An 18,709-nucleotide genomic window follows, 5' to 3' on the forward strand; every position below is an offset into this window, starting at 1 on the left:
AACTGTAAGCTTCACTGTCCAAACACATATGGTGTGGACTATGTGTGCCTGGTAAACACATGTGGATCTGGTGAACAGTTATCACTTGTTGACCAACTACAGGAATACTGACCTCAGAGTCTCCAGTTTACAGTGGGGATTCCCCAGTCCAGCAGAGAGCAGCTTCACTCCTGAATCCTTCAGGTCATTGTTACTCAGATCCAGCTCTCTCAGGTGTGAGGGGTTTGACTTCAGAGCTGAGACCAGAGAAGCACAGCCTTCCTCTGTGACTAGACAGACTGACAGCCTGCAAAGAGTCAAATCATATTAAAACCACACTGCTATTCTTTGGTGTGAAAATATATTCTTTCAACAATTTCAGATACATCAGTGTCCTGAAACCTGCCATATCTATTCATATATGTATATATACAGTACCAGTAAAAAGTTTGGACACACCTACTCATTCAAAGACTGTGTGTGTGTGTGTGTGTGTGTGTGTGTGTGTGTGTGTGTGTGTGTGTGTTTGTGTGTACTGGGGAATCCCCACTGTAAACTGGAGACTCTGAGGTCAGTATTCCTGTATCACTCAATTAACACACACTCATTGGACACACACACACACTGGACACGGACACGGACACACACACACACACTGGACACACACACACTGGACACACACACACACACACAATTATTAATTTAGTAGTGTTTAGAAACATGTTATCTACTGTTAATAATGATACATTAATTAATTTATATACAGTACCAGTCAAAAGTTTGGACACACCTACTCATTCAAGGGTTTTTCTTTATTTTTTACTATTTTCTACATTGTAGAATAACAGTGAAGACATCAAAACTATGAAATAACACATAAGGAATCATGTAGTAACCAAAAAAGTGTTAAATTAATCCAAATATATGTTATATTTGAGATTCTTCAAATAGCCATCCTTTGCCTTGATGACAGCTTTGCACACTCTTGGCATTCTCTCAACCAGCTTCATGAGGTAGTCACCTGGAATGCATTTCAATTAACTGGTGTGCCTTCTTAAAAGTTAATTTGTGGAATATCTTTCTTCTCAGTGTGGTTGAACCAATCAGTTGTGCTGTGACAAGGTAGGGGGGTATACAGAAGATAGCCCTATTTGGTAAAATACCAAGTCCATATTATGGCAAGAACAGCTCAAATAAGCAAAGAGAAACAACAGTCCATCATTACTTTAAGACATGAAGTTCAGTCAATACGGAACATTTTGTCACGTTCGTCTACGAAATGAGTGGACCAAGGCGCAGCGTGCGATACGAACATGACTTTAATTGGTAAAGTACACGAAACAAAACAAAACACGATCGTAAAGTCCACAGTGACAATGACTGACAAGGAACAAAAACCCACAACCACAAGGTGAAAACACACAGTATAAATATGGCTCCCAATCAGAGATAACGAGCCAACAGCTGACACTCGTTACCTCTGATTGGGAGTCACTCGATCAACCAAGAAAACACAACCAAAGACAACCAACCAAAACGAACACACCCTGGCTCAACATACAAAGTCCCGGAGCCAGAGCGTGACAGTGCGAGTAGCAGGAACGCACCTAAGGGTGCGAGTAGCAGGAACGGGCTGGACCAGGCTGACGACTCGCACCCTTAAAATAAATAAATAAATTGGTCATTTAGCAGACGCTCTTATCCAGAGCGACTTACAGGAGCAATTAGGGTTAAGTGCCTTGCTCAAGGGCACATCGACAGATTTTTCACCTAGTCGGCTTGGGGATTAGAACCAGCGACCTTTCGGTTACTGGTACAACGCTCTTAACCACTAAGCCACCTGCCACCCTTGGCTTGGTGCGAGTAGCAGGAACAAACTGGACCAGGCTGGCGACTCGCACCCCTGGTTTGGTGCGAGTGGCAGGAACAGGCCGGGTCGGGCTGGCGACGCACACCGCAGGTTTTGTGCGTAGAGCAGGAACAGGCCGGGCTGGGCTGGCGACGCACACCTTAGGTTTTGTGCGTGGAGCAGGAACAGGCCGGGCTGGGCTGGCGACGCACACCGTAGGTTTTATGCGTGGAGCAGGAACAGGCCGGGCTGGGCTGGCGACGCACCCCGTAGGCTTCGTGCGTAGAGCAGGAACAGGCCGGGCTGGGCTGGCGACGCACACCGTAGGTTTTGTGCGTGGAGCAGGAACAGGCCGGGCTGGGCTGGCGACGCACACCGCAGGTCCTGTGCGTGGAGCAGGAACAGGCCGGGCTGGGCTGGCGACGCACCCCGTAGGCTTCGTGCGTAGAGCAGGAACAGGCCGGGCTGGGCTGGCGACGCACACCGTAGGTTTTGTGCGTGGAGCAGGAACAGGCCGGGCTGGGCTGGCGACGCACACCGTAGGTTTTGTGCGTGGAGCATGAACAGGCCGGGCTGGGCTGGCGACGCACACTGCAGGTCCTGTGCGTGGAGCAGGAACAGGCCGGGCTGGGCTGGCGACGCACCCCGTAGGCTTGGTGCGTGGAGCAGGGACAGGCCGGGCTGGGCTGACGACGCACCCCGTAGGCTTGGTGCGTGGAGCAGGGACAGGCCGGGCTGGGCTGGCGACGCACACCGTACACTTAGTGCGGGAAGCAGGAACGAGCCGGACCGGGCTGGCGACGTGCACCGTACACTTAGTGCGGGAAATAGGAACGGGCCGGACCGGACTGGTGACGCACACCACTTGCTTGGTGTGAGGAGCGGGACTGGGTTTCATCATAACCCTCCGCTCCCTCTGCTGCCTACCGAGTTCCTCTCGCCGTGCCTCATTTCTCACCTTCTCCCTAATCGCCTCTAATAGCTCCATCCTCTGCAACATTAACTCCTGCTCCCTCTTCGCCAGTAGCTCCCTTAACCTGGTGGCCTCCTCACCTAATCGCCCTGTGGCAGCCTCCTGCTGCCCAGTCGCCCCTGCCGTGTGCCCCCCCCTAAAAAAAATTTGGGGTTGCCTCTCGACCCTCCGACGCTTGCTCCCACGTCCAGGCTGCCGATTCCTGGACACGCTGCTTGGTCCTTTTAAGGTGGGTTTTTCTGTCACGTTCGTCTACGAAATGAGTGGACCAAGGCGCAGCGTGCGATACGAACATGACTTTAATTGGTAAAGTACACGAAACAAAACAAAACACGATCGTAAAGTCCACAGTGACAATGACTGACAAGGAACAAAAACCCACAACCACAAGGTGAAAACACACAGTATAAATATGGCTCCCAATCAGAGATAACGAGCCGACAGCTGACACTCGTTACCTCTGATTGGGAGTCACTCGATCAACCAAGAAAACACAACCAAAGACAACCAACCAAAACACAACAAAACGAACACACCCTGGCTCAACATACAAAGTCCCGGAGCCAGAGCGTGACACATTTCAAGAACTTTGAACGTTTCTTCAAGAGCAGTCGCAAAAAACATTAAGCGCTATGATGAAACTGGCTCTCATGAGAACCACCAAAGGAATGGAAGACCCAGAGTTACCTCTGCTGCAGAGGATAAGTTCATTAGAGTTACCAGCCTCAGAAATTGCAGCCCAAATAAATGCATCACAGAGTTCAAGTCACAGACACATCTCAACATGAACTGTTCAGAGGAAACTGTGTGAATCAGGCCTTCATGGTCGAATAGCTGCAAATAAATCACTACTAAAGGACACCAATAAGAAGAAGAGACCTGCTTTGGCCAAGAAACATGAGCAATGGACATTAGACCTGTGGACATTTGTCCTTTGGTCTGGAGTCCAAATTGGAGATTTTTGGATCAAACCGCCGTGTCTTTGTGAGACGCGGTGTGGGTGAACGGATGATCTCGGCATGTGTAGTTCCCACCGTAAAGCATGGAGGAGGAGGTGTAATGGTGTGGGGGTGCTTTGCTGGTGACACTGTCTGTGATTTATTTAGAATTCAAGGCATACTTAACCAGCATGGCTACCACAGCATTCTGCAGCGATACGCCATCCCATCTGGTTTGGGCTTAGTGGGACTATCATTTGTTTTTCAACAGGACAATGACCCAAAACACCTCCAGGCTGTGTAAGGGCTATTTTACCAAGAAGGAGAGTGATGGAGTGGTGCATCAGATGACCTGGTCTCCACAATCACCAGACCTCAACCCAATTGAGATGGTTTGGGATGAGTCAGACAGCAGAGTGAAGGAAAAGCAGCCAACAAGTGCTCAGCATATGTGGGAACTCCTTCAAGACTGTTGTAAAAGCATTCCAGGTGAAGCTGGTTGAGAGAATGCCAAGAGTGTGCAAAGCTGTCATCAAGACTAAGGGTGGCTATTTGAAAAATTTCAAATATAAAATATATTTTCATTTGTTTAACACTTTTTTGGTTACTACATGATTCCATATGTGTTATTTCATAGTTTTGATGTCTTCACTATTATTCTACAATGTAAAAATTGTAAAAATAAAGAAAAACCCTTGAATGAGTAGGTGTGTCCAAACTTTTGACTGGTACTGTATATAAATTAATTAATGTATCATTATTAACAGTAGATAACATGTTTCTAAACACTACTAAATTAATCATTGTGTGTGTGTGTGTGTCCTGTGTGTTTGTGTCCTGTGTGTGTGTGTCCAGTGTGTGTGTGTTCATTGAGTGATACAGGAATACTGACCTCAGAGTCTCCAGTTTACAGTGGGGATTCCCCAGTCCAGCAGAGAGCAGCTTCACTCCTGAATCCTTCAGGTCATTGTTACTCAGATCCAGCTCTCTCAGGTGTGAGGGGTTTGACTTCAGAGCTGAGACCAGAGAAGCACATCCTTCCTCTGTGAATAGACAGCCTGACAGCCTGCAAAGAGTCAAATCATATTAAAACCACACTGCTATTCGTTGGTGTTGAGTCATTTTCTTTCCAAGTGAGTAGATAACATCTTTCTAAACACTAATAAAGTAATCCTTATGATGTCATGATTGAGAAGGATCATGAATGAATCATGAATAATAATGAGTGAGAAAGTTACAGAGGCTACAACAAAATATGCTAACCTCTCACCATTACCTTCAAATAAAAGGTGACATTCTGTACTGTCACCTAATATGAAACATGTTATCTCAAATCGAAAATGCAAGAGCATAGAACCAAATGTAAAACTGTAAGCTTCACTGTCCAAACACATATGGTGTGGACTATGTGTGCCTGGTAAACACATGTGGATCTGGTGAACAGTTATAACTTGTTGACCAACTACAGGAATTCTGACCTCAGAGTCTCCAGTTTACAGTGGGGATTCCCCAGGACAGCAGAGAGCAGCTTCACTCCTGAATCCTTCATGACATTGTTACTCAGATCCAGCTCTCTCAGGTGTGAGGGGTTTGACCTCAGAGCTGAGACCAGAGAAGCACAGCCTTCCACTGAGAGTCCACAGAATGACAGCCTGCAAAGATATCATCATGATTTCACAAACACACTGTTAATTTAACACCAGTAGTGTAGAAGAACAATGGCAGATGCATTTGGTTTATTCTCTTAAACAACATACAGTGGGTATTTAGTCAGCCACCAATTGTGCAAGTTCTCCCACTTAAAAAGATGAGAGAGGCCTGTAATTTTCATCATAGGTACACGTCAACTATGACAGACAAATTGAGAATTTTCTTCCCAGAAAATCACATTGGAGGATTTGTAATGAATTTATTTGCAAATTATGGTGTAAAATAAGTATTTGGTCACCTACAAACAAGCAAGATTTCTGGCTCTCACAGACCTGTAACTTCTTATTTAAGAGGCTCCTCTGTCCTCCACTCGTTACCTGTATTAATGGCACCTGTTTGAACTTGTTATCAGTATAAAAGACACCTGTCCACAACCTCAAACAGTCACACTCCAAACTCCACTATGGCCAAGACCAAAGAGCTGTCAAAGGACACTAGAAACAACATTGTAGACCTGCACCAGGCTGGGAAGACTGAATCTGCAATAGGTAAGCAGCTTGGTTTGAAGAAATCAACTGTGGGAGCAATTATTAGGAAATGGAAGACATACAAGACCACTGATAATCTCCCTCGATCTGGGGCTCCACGCAAGTTCTCAACCCGTGGGGTCAAAATGATCACAAGAACGGTGAGCAAAAATCCCAGAACCACACGGGGGGACCTAGTGAATGACCTGCAGAGAGCTGGGACCAAAGTAACAAAGCCTACCATGAGTAACACACAACGCCGCCAGGGACTCAAATCCTGCAGTGCCAGATGTGTCCCTCTGCTTAAGCCAGTACATGTCCAGGCCCGTCTGAAGTTTGCTAGAGTGCATTTGGATGATCCAGAAGAGGATTGGGAGAATGTCATATGGTCAGATGAAACCAAAATATAACTTTTTGGTAAAAACTAAACTCGTCGTGTTTGGAGGACAAAGAATGCTGAGTTGCATCCAAAGAATACCATACCTATTGTGACGCATGGGAGTGGAAACATCATGCTTTGGGGCTGTTTTTCTGCAAAGGGACCAGTACGACTGATCCGTGTAAAGGAAAGAATGAATGGGGCCATGTATCGTGAGATTTTGAGTGAGAACCTTGAGTGAAAACATCACTGCTCTAGAGGAGATCTGCATGGAGGAATGGGCCAAAATACCAGCAACAGTGTGTGAAAACCTTGTGAAGACTTACAGAAAACGTTTGACCTGTGTCATTGCCAAAAAAGGGTATATAACAAAGTATTGAGAAACTTTTGTTATTGACCAAATACTTATTTTACACCATAATTTGCAAATACATTCATTAAAAATCCTACAATGTGATTTTCTGGATTAATTTTTCTCATTTTGTCTGTCATAGTTGACGTGTACCTATGATGAAAATTACAGGCCTCTCTCATCTTTTTAAGTGGGAGAATTTGCAAAATTGGTGGCTGACTAAATACTTTTTTCCCCACTGTATATATTTGGGGGCATGATAACGTTCAGTGGGTGGCTATAGCTACAGTATATATATGTTAGGGAGCAGGATAACGTTCAGAGATTGGCTATAGCTACAGTATATATATTTGGGAGTAGGATAACGTTCAGTGGTTGGCTATAGCTACAGTATATATATTTGGGAGCAGGATAACGTTCAGTGGTTGGCTATAGCTACAGTATATATATTTGGGAGCAGGATAACGTTCAGTGGTTGGCTATAGCTACAGTATATATATTTGGGAGCAGGATAACGTTCAGTGGTTGGCTATAGCTACAGTATATATATTTGGGAGCAGGATAACGTTCAGTGGTTGGCTATAGCTACAGTATATATATTTGGGAGCAGGATAACGTTCAGTGGTTGGCTATAGCTACAGTATATATATTTGGGAGCAGGATAACGTTCAGTGGTTGGCTATAGCTACAGTATATATATTTGGGAGCAGGATAACGTTCAGTGGTTGGCTATAGCTACAGTATATATATTTGGGAGCAGGATAACGTTCAGTGGTTGGCTATAGCTACAGTATATATATATATTTGGGAGCAGGATAACGTTCAGTGGTTGGCTATAGCTACAGTATATATATATATATTTGGGAGCAGGATAACGTTCAGTGGTTGGCTATAGCTACAGTATATATATATATATATATATGTTAGGGAGCAGGATAACGTTCAGTGGTTGGCTATAGCTACAGTATATATATTTGGGAGCAGGATAACGTTCAGTGGTTGGCTATAGCTACAGTATATATATTTGGGAGCAGGATAACGTTCAGTGGTTGGCTATAGCTTCAGTATATATATTTGGGAGCAGGATAACGTTCAGTGGTTGGCTATAGCTACAGTATATATATATATATTTGGGAGCAGGATAACGTTCAGTGGTTGGCTATAGCTACAGTACATATATTTGGGAGCAGGATAACGTTCAGTGGTTGGCTATAGCTACAGTATATATATTTGGGAGCAGGATAACGTTCAGTGGTTGGCTATAGCTACAGTATATATATATATTTGGGAGCAGGATAACGTTCAGTGGTTGGCTATAGCTACAGTATATATATTTATATATGTTAGGGAGCAGGATAACGTTCAGAGGTTGGCTATAGCTACAGTATATATATTTGGGAGCAGGATAACGTTCAGTGGTTGGCTATAGCTACAGTATATATATTTGGGAGCAGGATAACGTTCAGTGGTTGGCTATAGCTACAGTATATATATTTGGGAGCAGGATAACGTTCAGTGGTTGGCTATAGCTACAGTATATATATTTGGGAGCAGGATAACGTTCAGTGGTTGGCTATAGCTACAGTATATATATTTGGGAGCAGGATAACGTTCAGTGGTTGGCTATAGCTACAGTATATATATTTGGGAGCAGGATAACGTTCAGTGGTTGGCTATAGCACAATTGGTGGCTGACTAAATAGTTTTTTCCCCCACCGTTTATATTAATCTTCTGTCTCCTAGAATTGCATGGTCATATTGTTATACTAATGTGAACGCCAATGCACTGATTCAGTAAGTTTTTCAATTAAATATTATACATTATATACATATATTTCTCTAAACTGAATATTTCTTCCTGATGATTAGTACTTAAATGTCATTTTATGTACTCACAGAGCAGCTCTGGAAGCTTTGACCACTGGCAGCAGCCTCAGAAGACCTTCCTCTGATCTGGAGTATTTCTTCGGGTCAAACACATCCAGCTCCTTTTCTGAAGTCAGCAAAACAAAGACCAGAGCTGACAACTGTGCAGGTGACAGTTTGACTTCTGAGAGACTTCCTGATCTCAGGTAGCTTTGGATCTCCTCCACTAGAGAATGGTCATTCAGTTCATTCAGACAGTGGAACAGATTGATGCACCTCTCTGGAGAGGGATTCTCCCTGATCTTCTCCTTGATGTACTTGACTGTTTCTTCATGGCTCTGTGAGCTGCTTCTTGTCTTTGTCAGTAGACCTCGTAAGTGCTTCTGATTGGACTCCAGTGAGAGGCCCAGAAGGAAGCGGAGGAAAAGGTCCAGGTTTCCCGTCTCACTTTGTAAGGCTTTATCCACAGCACTCTTGTAGACAGTAACTTCAGTAACTTGCGGTTCGGCCATTAGATTCTCATTGTTGTTGATGAATGAGAGGAACACATATACAGCAGCCAGAAACTCCTGAATGCTCAGATGCACAAAGCAGTACACCTTGTCCTGGTACAGCACACATTCCTCTTTAAAGAGCTGTGTGCACAATCCTGAGTACACTGAGGCTTCATTGACATCAATGCCAGCCTCTTTCAGGTCTTCTTCATAGAAAATCAGATTGCCCTTCACAAGCTGTTGAAAAGCCAGTTTTCCCAGTGACAGAATGCTCTCTTTATTCCAGTGTGGACCTGTCTCTTCTTTCCCAATATACTTTTCATTCTTCTGTTTGGTATGAAACACCACAAGGTGTGAGTACATCTCAGTCAGAGTCTTGGGCATCTCTTCTCTCTGGTCTGTACTCAACATGTGTTCAAGGACTGTTGCAGAAATCCAACAGAAGACTGGAATGTGGCACATGATGTGGAGGCTCCTTGATGTCTTTATGTGTGAGATGATTCTGCTGGCCAGGTCCTCATCACTGAATCTCTTCCTGAAGTACTCCTCCTTCTGTGGGTCATTGAACCCTCGTACCTCTGTCACCTGGTCAACACACCCTGAAGGGATCTTATTGGCTGCTGCAGGTCGGGTAGTTACCCAGAGGAGAGCAGAGGGAAGCAGATTTCCCTTGATGAGATTTGTCAGCAGAACATCCACTGAGGTTGACTCTGTGACGTCACAACAGATCTTGTTCTTCTGGAAGTCTAGGGGCAGTCGGCACTCATCCAGACCATCAAAGATGAACAGAACTTTGTACTTGTCGTAGTTGGAGATTCTTGATTCTTTGGTTTCCATTGAGAAGTGATTGAGAAGTTCAATGAAAGTGTGTTTTTCCTTTTTCATCAAATTCAGCTCCCGAAAAGGGAATGAAAATACAAATTGGACATCCTGATTTGCTTTTCCTTCAGCCCAGTCCAGAATGAACTTCTGCACAGAGATTGTTTTTCCAATGCCAGCGACTCCCTTTGTCAGCACAGTTCTGATAAGTTTGTCTTGTCCAGTTAAGGGTCTGAAGATGTCGTTACATTTGATTGCAGTCTCTGGTCTTGCTTGTTTCCTGGTTGTTGTCTCAATCTGTCTCACCTCATGTTCTTTATTGACCTCTCCTGTTCCACCCTCTGTGATATAGAGCTCTGTGTAGATCTTATTGAGAAGTGTTGGGTTTCCTTGTTTAGCGATCCCCTCAAATACACATTGAAACTTCTTCTTTAGATTACATTTTAGTTCACGTTGGCAGATCACAGCAAGCTCATCTGAATGAAGAAATAACACAGAGGATATTAATATTACGTCTGTTTTAATGCCTACAGTATTCTAGGACTGTTATAACATTTTAAATTATAATAATTTATTCGCTTAAGTGACTGTATACATGTGTAAATGTTTTCATAATGCATTACAGACTGGTGTGACTGATTATATTATTATTTTGTATTCTCTCTCTCTCTCTCTCTCTCTCTCTCTCTCTCTCTCTCTCTCTCTCTCTCTCTCTCTCTCTCTCTCTCTCTCTCTCTCTCTCTCTCAATTAATCAACACAACACATCCCTGCTGCTACTTGATGAGGTCATAGGTGTTGTGTTAAGGCTGCTACAATATCATTTAGTTACACAGCTACTTTAGCTGTACTTTAGCTACAGCTTTTAAATGTTTGTTCTAAAACAGCATTCAACATGAGGCAGACAGCTCTTACTTTTCTCCAGTGTGTCAGCAAGCTCCTTCTGGTTCATTTTCCTCAGGATGTGCAGTGTGATCTTCAGAGCCCCCTCTCTGGCACTGCTCTCCTGCTTCTCATCTTCAGCATCCACCACTTCCTTATCCTGCTTCTGACTCTCAAAGCCTTCTGGGAGTTCTGGACTAAGAATCCTCTTGAACATCTTCAGCTCGTTCTTCACAAATGTCATAATATTCTCTTCAAGCAACTGAAATAAATCAAGTAAATAAGTTAAGCAAGAGACTAAATGCTTTCTCATTAACACATGAATGAATGATTGACAGATCAACTTTACTTGATGTAAACAAAAACAAATGTACATAACAGGACCACATACACTGAATATGGAGGCCAGGTCTGTTTGATGACTCTGGGAAGACTGACCACTGAGAATCTCTGACTCTGATCTCTCCTGTTGGTTTCTGTGGACAAAACATGAGATTACATCTCCTCATCCAGGGAGTGCACACACACACACACACACACACACACACACACACACACACACACACACACAGGGAGGGAATGCTGTGTTAGTTTAATATTGTTTCAGGACTATGAAAATGGAAAAAAGGATTAGCCTATGGATTATGAAAACAACAAAAATAAATGGTAAAATGGGAGAGGAGAAATGACTAGAGACAGTGTTGTTTAACTCACTGACCATGACCCATGAGTTCTTCTTACCTTTGTTCACTAGAAAAGTCTCCCTCTCTAAACACTATAGGAGCTCCCATAGACCGGTCACTCTTCATGGACACACAGCTGGGTACAGGGGAGGCTGGTCTCTCCTTCTTGATTGGACTTCAACACAACAGAGACAAACATTACATCTCTCATCTACTCTGAGCTCAGATGGGGAAACATATGAAGAGTTTCATTCTAAAACGCAATTTTCAGAAATGTTGGTAAATTAGCTTATATTCTTTAAAGAAATTATGAAAGAGATTGGTGTGTTTTTTCACTATCTAATCATGGCATGGGGTTGTTCAATGACAGACATGTATTTGTTTAAAATCTATCACTTGATGGTTTCATTTCAGAGACAAATAATGTGTTTCTTTTGTAAAATGCTATATATCTGCCTCACTCTCAGAGAAATCAGAAGTATTGCTAGGTTTTACACAGTAATAAATGTAACAAATAACCACATTTGTAATAAAGTACTGTACACATGTACAACATTCAATACAGTAATATGAGATCTGTATGTAAAACATTTACATTTTACATTTTAGTCATTTAGCAGATGTTCTTATCCAGGACTGGTTTCCCAAAAGCATCTTAAGGCTAAGTTCATTGTTAGAATCTTCCTATTAGCATCATAGATGCTTTTTTGCCCTTCCGCATGACTTTATACACAGAAGATCTCTAGTAAACATAGAATCACATGGTTTATCCGTCTCTTTGTGACCGCAGATAAATTCAGAACAAAGTTGAGTACAAATACAAAGTTGCAAATGTCTTTGCAATTGATTCAAACAAGGGACGTATACAAATTTGTTTCAAATGAACACCAAGATGACTGCATTAAAATATAAACAGTAGGCTATAGGCCTATTTCAATCAAATTGAAATACATTTAATGTTCAATCAATTGAGTTCTATTTTTCTACTTGTAGACTACGGTCTGTAATTTGTCTCAATATATTTCATGATGTGTAGCCTAACATGTGAACAATGATGTGCCAAATCTGTGATTTTGAATAAGCCGCCTCAATATTTGCAGCCGTAGGTGGTAATATCTCTCTAGGAGCTGATCTGTCATCAGTATTGGGAACTAATTATAATGTTAAGGAAAGATATTAATGGAGAAAACTGATCCGAGAGCAGCGCTCCCCTTCTTTCGATCCTATCAGTATCGACACATGCTCCGCCGGACGTGCAACCTTGTCATGCTGCTGATCCAGTTTCTGCTGGTCTGCCTGCGGATCTGGAATTCTGACCTGTTCACCAGACGTGCGACCTTGTCCCGAACCTGCTGTTTCGACCCTCTCTCTCTCTCCCTCTCTCCCTCTCTCTCTCTTTCTCTCTCTCCTTCTCTCTCTCTACAACACCTGCTGTCTCGACCTCTGAATGCTCGGCTATGAACAGCCAACTGACATTTACTCCTGAGGTGCTGACGTGTTGCACCCTCTATAACCACAGTGATTATTATTTGACGCTGCTAGTCATCTATGAACATTTGAAAATCTTGAAGAACGATTTGGCCTTAATGGCCATATCCTCTTATAATCTCCTCCCAGCACAGCCAGAAGAGGACTGGCCACCCCTCAGAGCCTGGTTCCTCTCTAGGTTTCTTCCTAGGTTCCTGCCTTTCTAGGGAGTTTTTCCTAGCCACCGTGCTTCTACATCTGCATTGCTTGCTCTTTGGGGTTTTAGACTGGGTTTCTATATAAGCACTTTGTGACAACTGCTGATGTAAAAACTGTCTTCTGGGAATGCATATGAAGCAGACCAGGCCAGGGTTTGGGGTTTGAGAAGTCAATGAGAGGTAAAAATGACTTCCTTAGTTTTTAATTTTGAAAATGTTCTGTCTTAAGTAGTTTAACCCCGGAGCCGAGGCGGAGTGCCCAAACTGACACATTTTCATGTTAGTCAAAAACAACCTTATATCGAAGGAGTGACTTTGATTTGATGGCCTGCACCTGTGCAGTTCGGCACAAGACGACCATTAGACCCAATGACGTATTTCTGCGCATGAGCTTCAAATCAAATCAAATTGTATTTCTCACATGCGCCGAATACAACAGTGGTACACTTTACCGTGAAATGCTTACTTACGAGCCCTTTCCCAACAATGCAGAGTTAAAAAGTCACTAAAATTCACTAAACAAAAAAAGGAAATAGTAACATAATAAAATAACAATAATGAGACTATAAGGAGTACCAGTACTGAGTCAATGTGCAGGGGTACCAGGTAGTTGAGGTAATAACTAGACTATATACAAGGAGTACCAGTACTGAGTCAATGTGCAGGGGTACCAGGTAGTTGAGGTATTAACTAGACTATATACAAGGAGTACCAGTACTGAGTCAATGTGCAGGGGTACCAGGTAGTTGAGGTAATAACTAGACTATATACAAGGAGTACCAGTACTGAGTCAATGTGCAGGGGTACCAGGTAGTTGAGGTAATAACTAGACTATATACAAGGAGTACCAGTACTGAGTCAATATGCAGGGGTACCAGGTAGTTGAAGTAATAACTAGACTATTTACAAGGAGTACCAGTACTGAGTCAATGTGCAGGGGTACCAGGTAGTTGAGGTATTAACTAGACTATATACAAGGAGTACCAGTACTGAGTCAATGTGCAGGGTACCAGGTAGTTGATGTAATAACTAGACTATATACAAGGAGTACCAGTACTGAGTCAACGTGCAGGGGTACCAGGTAGTTGAGGTAATAACTAGACTATATACAAGGAGTACCAGTACTGAGTCAATGTGCAGGGGTACCAGGTAGTTGATGTAATAACTAGACTATATACAAGGAGTACCAGTACTGAGTCAATGTGCAGGGGTACCAGGTAGTTGAGGTAATAACTAGACTATATACAAGGAGTACCAGTACTGAGTCAATATGCAGGGTACCAGGTAGTTGAGGTAATAACTAGACTATATACAAGGAGTAACAGTACTGAGTCAATGTGCAGGGGTACCAGGTAGTTGATGTAATAACTAGACTATATACAAGGAGTACCAGTACTGAGTCAATGTGCAGGGGTACCAGGAAGTTGAGTTAATAACTAGACTATATACAAGGAGTACCAGTACTGAGTCAATGTGCAGGGGTACAAGGTAGTTGAGGTAATAACTAGACTATATACAAGGAGTACCAGTACTGAGTCAATGTGCAGGGTACCAGGAAGTTGAGGTAATAACTAGACTATATACAAGGAGTACCAGTACTGAGTCAATGTGCAGGGTACCAGGTAGTTGAGGTAATAACTAGACTATATACAAGGAGTACCAGTACTGAGTCAATATGCAGGGTACCAGGTAGTTGAGGTAATAACTAGACTATATATAAGGAGTACCAGTACTGAGTCAATGTGCAGGGGTACCAGGTAGTTGAGGTTATAACTAGACTATATACAAGGAGTACCAGTACTGAGTCAATGTGCAGGGTACCAGGTAGTTGAGGTAATAACTAGACTATATACAAGGAGTACCAGTACTGAGTCAATGTCCAGGGGTACCAGGTAGTTGAGGTAATTTAGGAAATATGTACATGTAGGTAGGGGTAAAAGTGACTAGGCAATCAGGATAGAGATTACATCTCCTCATCCAGGGAGTGCACACACACACACACACACACACACACACACACACACACACACACACACACACACAGGGAATGTTGTGTTTGTTTAATATTGTTTCAGGACTATGAAAATGGAAAAAAGGTTTAGCCTATGGATTATGAAAACAACAAAAATAATTGGTAAAATGGGAGAGGAGAAATGACTAGAGACAGTGTTGTTTAACTCACTGACCATGACCCATGAGTTCTTCTTACCTTTGTTCAGTAGAAAAGTCTCCCTCTCTGAACTGTATAGGACGACCCATAGACCAGTCACTCTTCATGGACACACAGCTGGGTACAGGGGAGGCTGGTCTCTCCTGCTTGATTGGGCTTCAACACAACAGAGACAAACATTACATCTCTCATCTACTCTGAGCTCAGATGGGGAAACATAAGATGAGTTTCATTCCAAAACGCTATATATCCATTTTCAGAAATGTTGGTAAATTAGCCTTTATTGTTTAAAGAAATTATTAAAGAGATTGGTGTGTTTTTTCAGTAGCTAATCATGGCATGGGGTTGTTCGATGACAGACATGTATTTGTTTAAAATCTATCACTTGATGGTTTCACTTCAGAGAGACAAATAATCATGTTTTTTTGCACAATGCTATATATCTGCCTCACTCTCAGAGAAATAAGTAGTACTGCTAGGTTTTACACAGTAATAAAATATATATCTGCCTCACTCTCAGAGAAATAAGTAGTACTGCTAGGTTTTACACAGCAATAAAATATATATCTGCCTCACTCTCAGAGAAATAAGTAGTACTGCTAGGTTTTACACAGTAATAATATATATATATCTGCCTCACTCTCAGAGAAATAAGTAGTGCTGCTAGGTTATACACAGTAATAATATATATCTGTCTCACTCTCAGAGAAATAAGTAGTATTGCTAGGTTTTACACAGTAATAATATATATCTGCCTCAGTAGTACTGCTAAGTTTTACATAGTCAAATGTGACCGATCAGCTCAATTTTATGTAGCAAAATTTGACATTTGTGTTTTTGACATTGGATAAAAGTAGAGACTCAGCTAGAAAAAGGTATATCATACACTACAGTTGAGGAACAATGGGAAAGTTATTCTGCTTTGAAAGATGATAAACTTGTAACCTCACTTTTGAGAAAATGGTCTTTGAATGTTTTGGTTCACCTACTGGAGAGCTCTTCTTTATCTACAGTGGTGTTACTTTGGTAGATAATGTCACCCATCTAAATAAATAGTTATATATATAAATAAACTAAATGTATGGTGTTTTTGGTTTATGTCAGTTTCATTGTTTGTTATGCTATAAATGGTTATTTTATGGTTGTAAGTGGTAAAATGAACTAGAAAATGTCATATTTTGCAATTCTGAGTAATTACTACTTTAGTAAGGATATACTTTATTCAGTACTACTGCAGTTACTAAATAATTCCAATAGATGGCAGCATAAGACCACGAATGACATTTCAGAAGCTCAGTTTAGTTTTCTCCCTGGATACACCACCACTCCCCCTCACAGGAAAACTCCTGCACACGCTTTTTACTGTCCCTTTCCACACTGCTAACGCAAGAGGAGCGACTGAAAAAGAATTTAACAGATTACTGTGAAATAATATAATGATGATTCATGTTTATTATTAGCTGTTTTTATGCTCATGTTTTGAAATCATACTTCATTACTATAACGATTATCAATAAGCCTGAACATTAATTTAGTCACCTCTGGTTGAGAAAAACATATTTTCCTAGTACATTCATTGTCAGATTCATCAACCAGCAGCAAGCACTCTGCCTTCTAGCACAAGCGAGGGGCATGTTGAGGTACATTTGCTAACCGCAAGGGTTGCATGATGTAATTTATTGGTGGGCTGGAAGACGCACTCTTGTCTTATCTATTCCGAGGTTGTTTACTCCCAATATCAGATATTAAGATGATTTTCTATAATGCATGTATACTAGGGTTGAGGTTATCGCATCTGACTAGTGATTATTTACCCGGGGTTCAACACCTGCTATAGTCACTATTTAATTGCTCTTCCAAAAGCATCACAGGCCTAATACGAGATATATAGCTAACTAAAGTAATGAGTGACCATTTTAGAAAATCATGGGACACATAGTATTTGGTTGCATGCTATTTTATGTCAATCATATTGCTGCTTGTAGCCTATAACTGATGCTTCGTGGTCTTATGCTGCCATCTATTGGAAATATTTAGCTATTAAAAGTTATTAATTCACGTACAGTACAGACGTTGGTGAGGCAGCTGAGAAATAAAGTGTATTAGATTAGTCTCAAACCTGCCCCACGCCAATTGCTGGACTTTCACACAGAGTTTATTAGGTCACCCAATTCAAACCACATTTGAAAAATAAAACAAATGTGTCTTATTTATCAAGTGCTCTGTCTTGCTATTATACATATAATAAAATAACAACAAAATAATTAAAACACTATTTAATACTATAATTGTATTTATTAAGATAATATTATTACTAAAATAGTTTCTAAAAGTGTTCTAGGCTACCCTACCCTAGAATTAGGGGTTACGGCTAAAATAGGTTATAAGTAGGGTAAGAGATTCTGTATAGCACTTTGTGACATCTGCTGGTGTAAAAAGGGCTTTATAAATACATTTGATTGAGTGTTAGGTTTAGGGTTTATATGGCAAAAAACTGTATGGGTTTATAGCACTCTTGCGCCTCCCTTTGGCCATCTGTGGGTACTACATAACTAATTCATGACATTTTTTACATTTACATTTTACATATTTAGCAGATGCTCTTATCCAGAGCGACTTACAGTTAGTGAGTGCATACATTTTCATACTGGCCCCCCGTGGGAAACGAACCCACAACCCTGGCGTTGCAAGCGCCATGCTGTACCAACTGAGCTATATGACACTTGCTAGGCTCATAATCTGAGGTAGCAACTGTGTCAGATCTACAAATCCATTAGCTAGACCACCCAATTAGACAACAATCACCCCATTATACCCATTTGGTTTGCAACTCAGTGAACCTGCGCAGCATTCGCTCAATTTGATGCCTATGAACGAAGATTTCGATGCATATCAAATTACCCAGCAGCCATTTAGAAACAACAAGTCATCAGAAAATTTGTTATTTCTTAATAAAAAAATGTATTCTGGCTGTTTAAATCTGCCACATCTTGAAAAAGAGGACAGGGACATGCGTTTTGTTTAGATTGTACACTTTTTTCTTAAAACAAAAATGTTTAACCATGACCAGAAAATGTTTAACGTTTGATGGCTTTGCGCCAGACAACACCTCTTAGACTGTGGCTCACCACAACATGTACTCAGGTTAACATTGAGTGCGCTCGCCAAGTAACCGTAACCTTGTTAATAATAAGTTACCTGAGGTAAATCTACAGGGTTAACGCTCACCAAGTAACCATAACCTTGTTAATAATAAGTTACCTGAGGTAAACCTACAGGGTTAACGCTCACCAAGTAGCTGTAACCTTGGTAATAATAAGTTACCTGATGTAAACCTACAGTAGAACTAATAGGAGCTGGCAGGGTGAAAAATGCCCAAACATTAGGCCTGTTTTTTCGCGATTACTTCATAACCAGGGACAGAAGGTAATATTATGAAACTGGGCTCCATGGCGGATGCAATTA

General features: G+C 41.8%; 2 protein-coding genes and 1 long non-coding RNA gene across 3 annotated transcripts in view; all 3 read right to left on the reverse strand.

Moving 5' to 3' along the window:
- Positions 1-10,446, reverse strand: part of LOC311099491 (NLR family CARD domain-containing protein 3-like) — a gene marked incomplete at both ends in the record, with an annotated part of 13,110 nt that extends 2,664 nt beyond the window's left edge. Inside the window, 2 exons of the mRNA XM_084140191.1 lie at positions 8,693-10,302; positions 10,422-10,446. Of these exons, the coding sequence (XP_083996317.1) occupies positions 8,693-10,302; positions 10,422-10,446 (1,635 nt within the window). The remainder of the gene's footprint in view (positions 1-8,692; positions 10,303-10,421) is intronic.
- The window catches only part of LOC311142441, a 1,015,744-nt gene that overhangs the window by 924,015 nt on the left and 73,020 nt on the right, over positions 1-18,709 (reverse strand). The gene's annotated exons all lie outside the window — the stretch shown is intronic.
- On the reverse strand, positions 10,631-15,819 carry LOC311142026 (uncharacterized protein). The gene is made up of 4 exons (XM_084177572.1): positions 15,284-15,819; positions 11,448-11,564; positions 11,098-11,182; positions 10,631-10,968 (listed from the first exon to the last, which is right to left on the reverse strand). The coding sequence occupies exons 1-4, from the start codon at positions 15,349-15,351 to the stop codon at positions 10,690-10,692; spliced, it is 549 nt and encodes a 182-aa protein (XP_084033698.1). The 5' UTR covers positions 15,352-15,819; the 3' UTR covers positions 10,631-10,689.

Source organism: Coregonus lavaretus (genome assembly GCF_964263955.1).
Source record: "Coregonus lavaretus genome assembly, chromosome: 2".
In the NCBI taxonomy this organism is placed as follows: Eukaryota; Metazoa; Chordata; class Actinopteri; order Salmoniformes; family Salmonidae; genus Coregonus; species Coregonus lavaretus.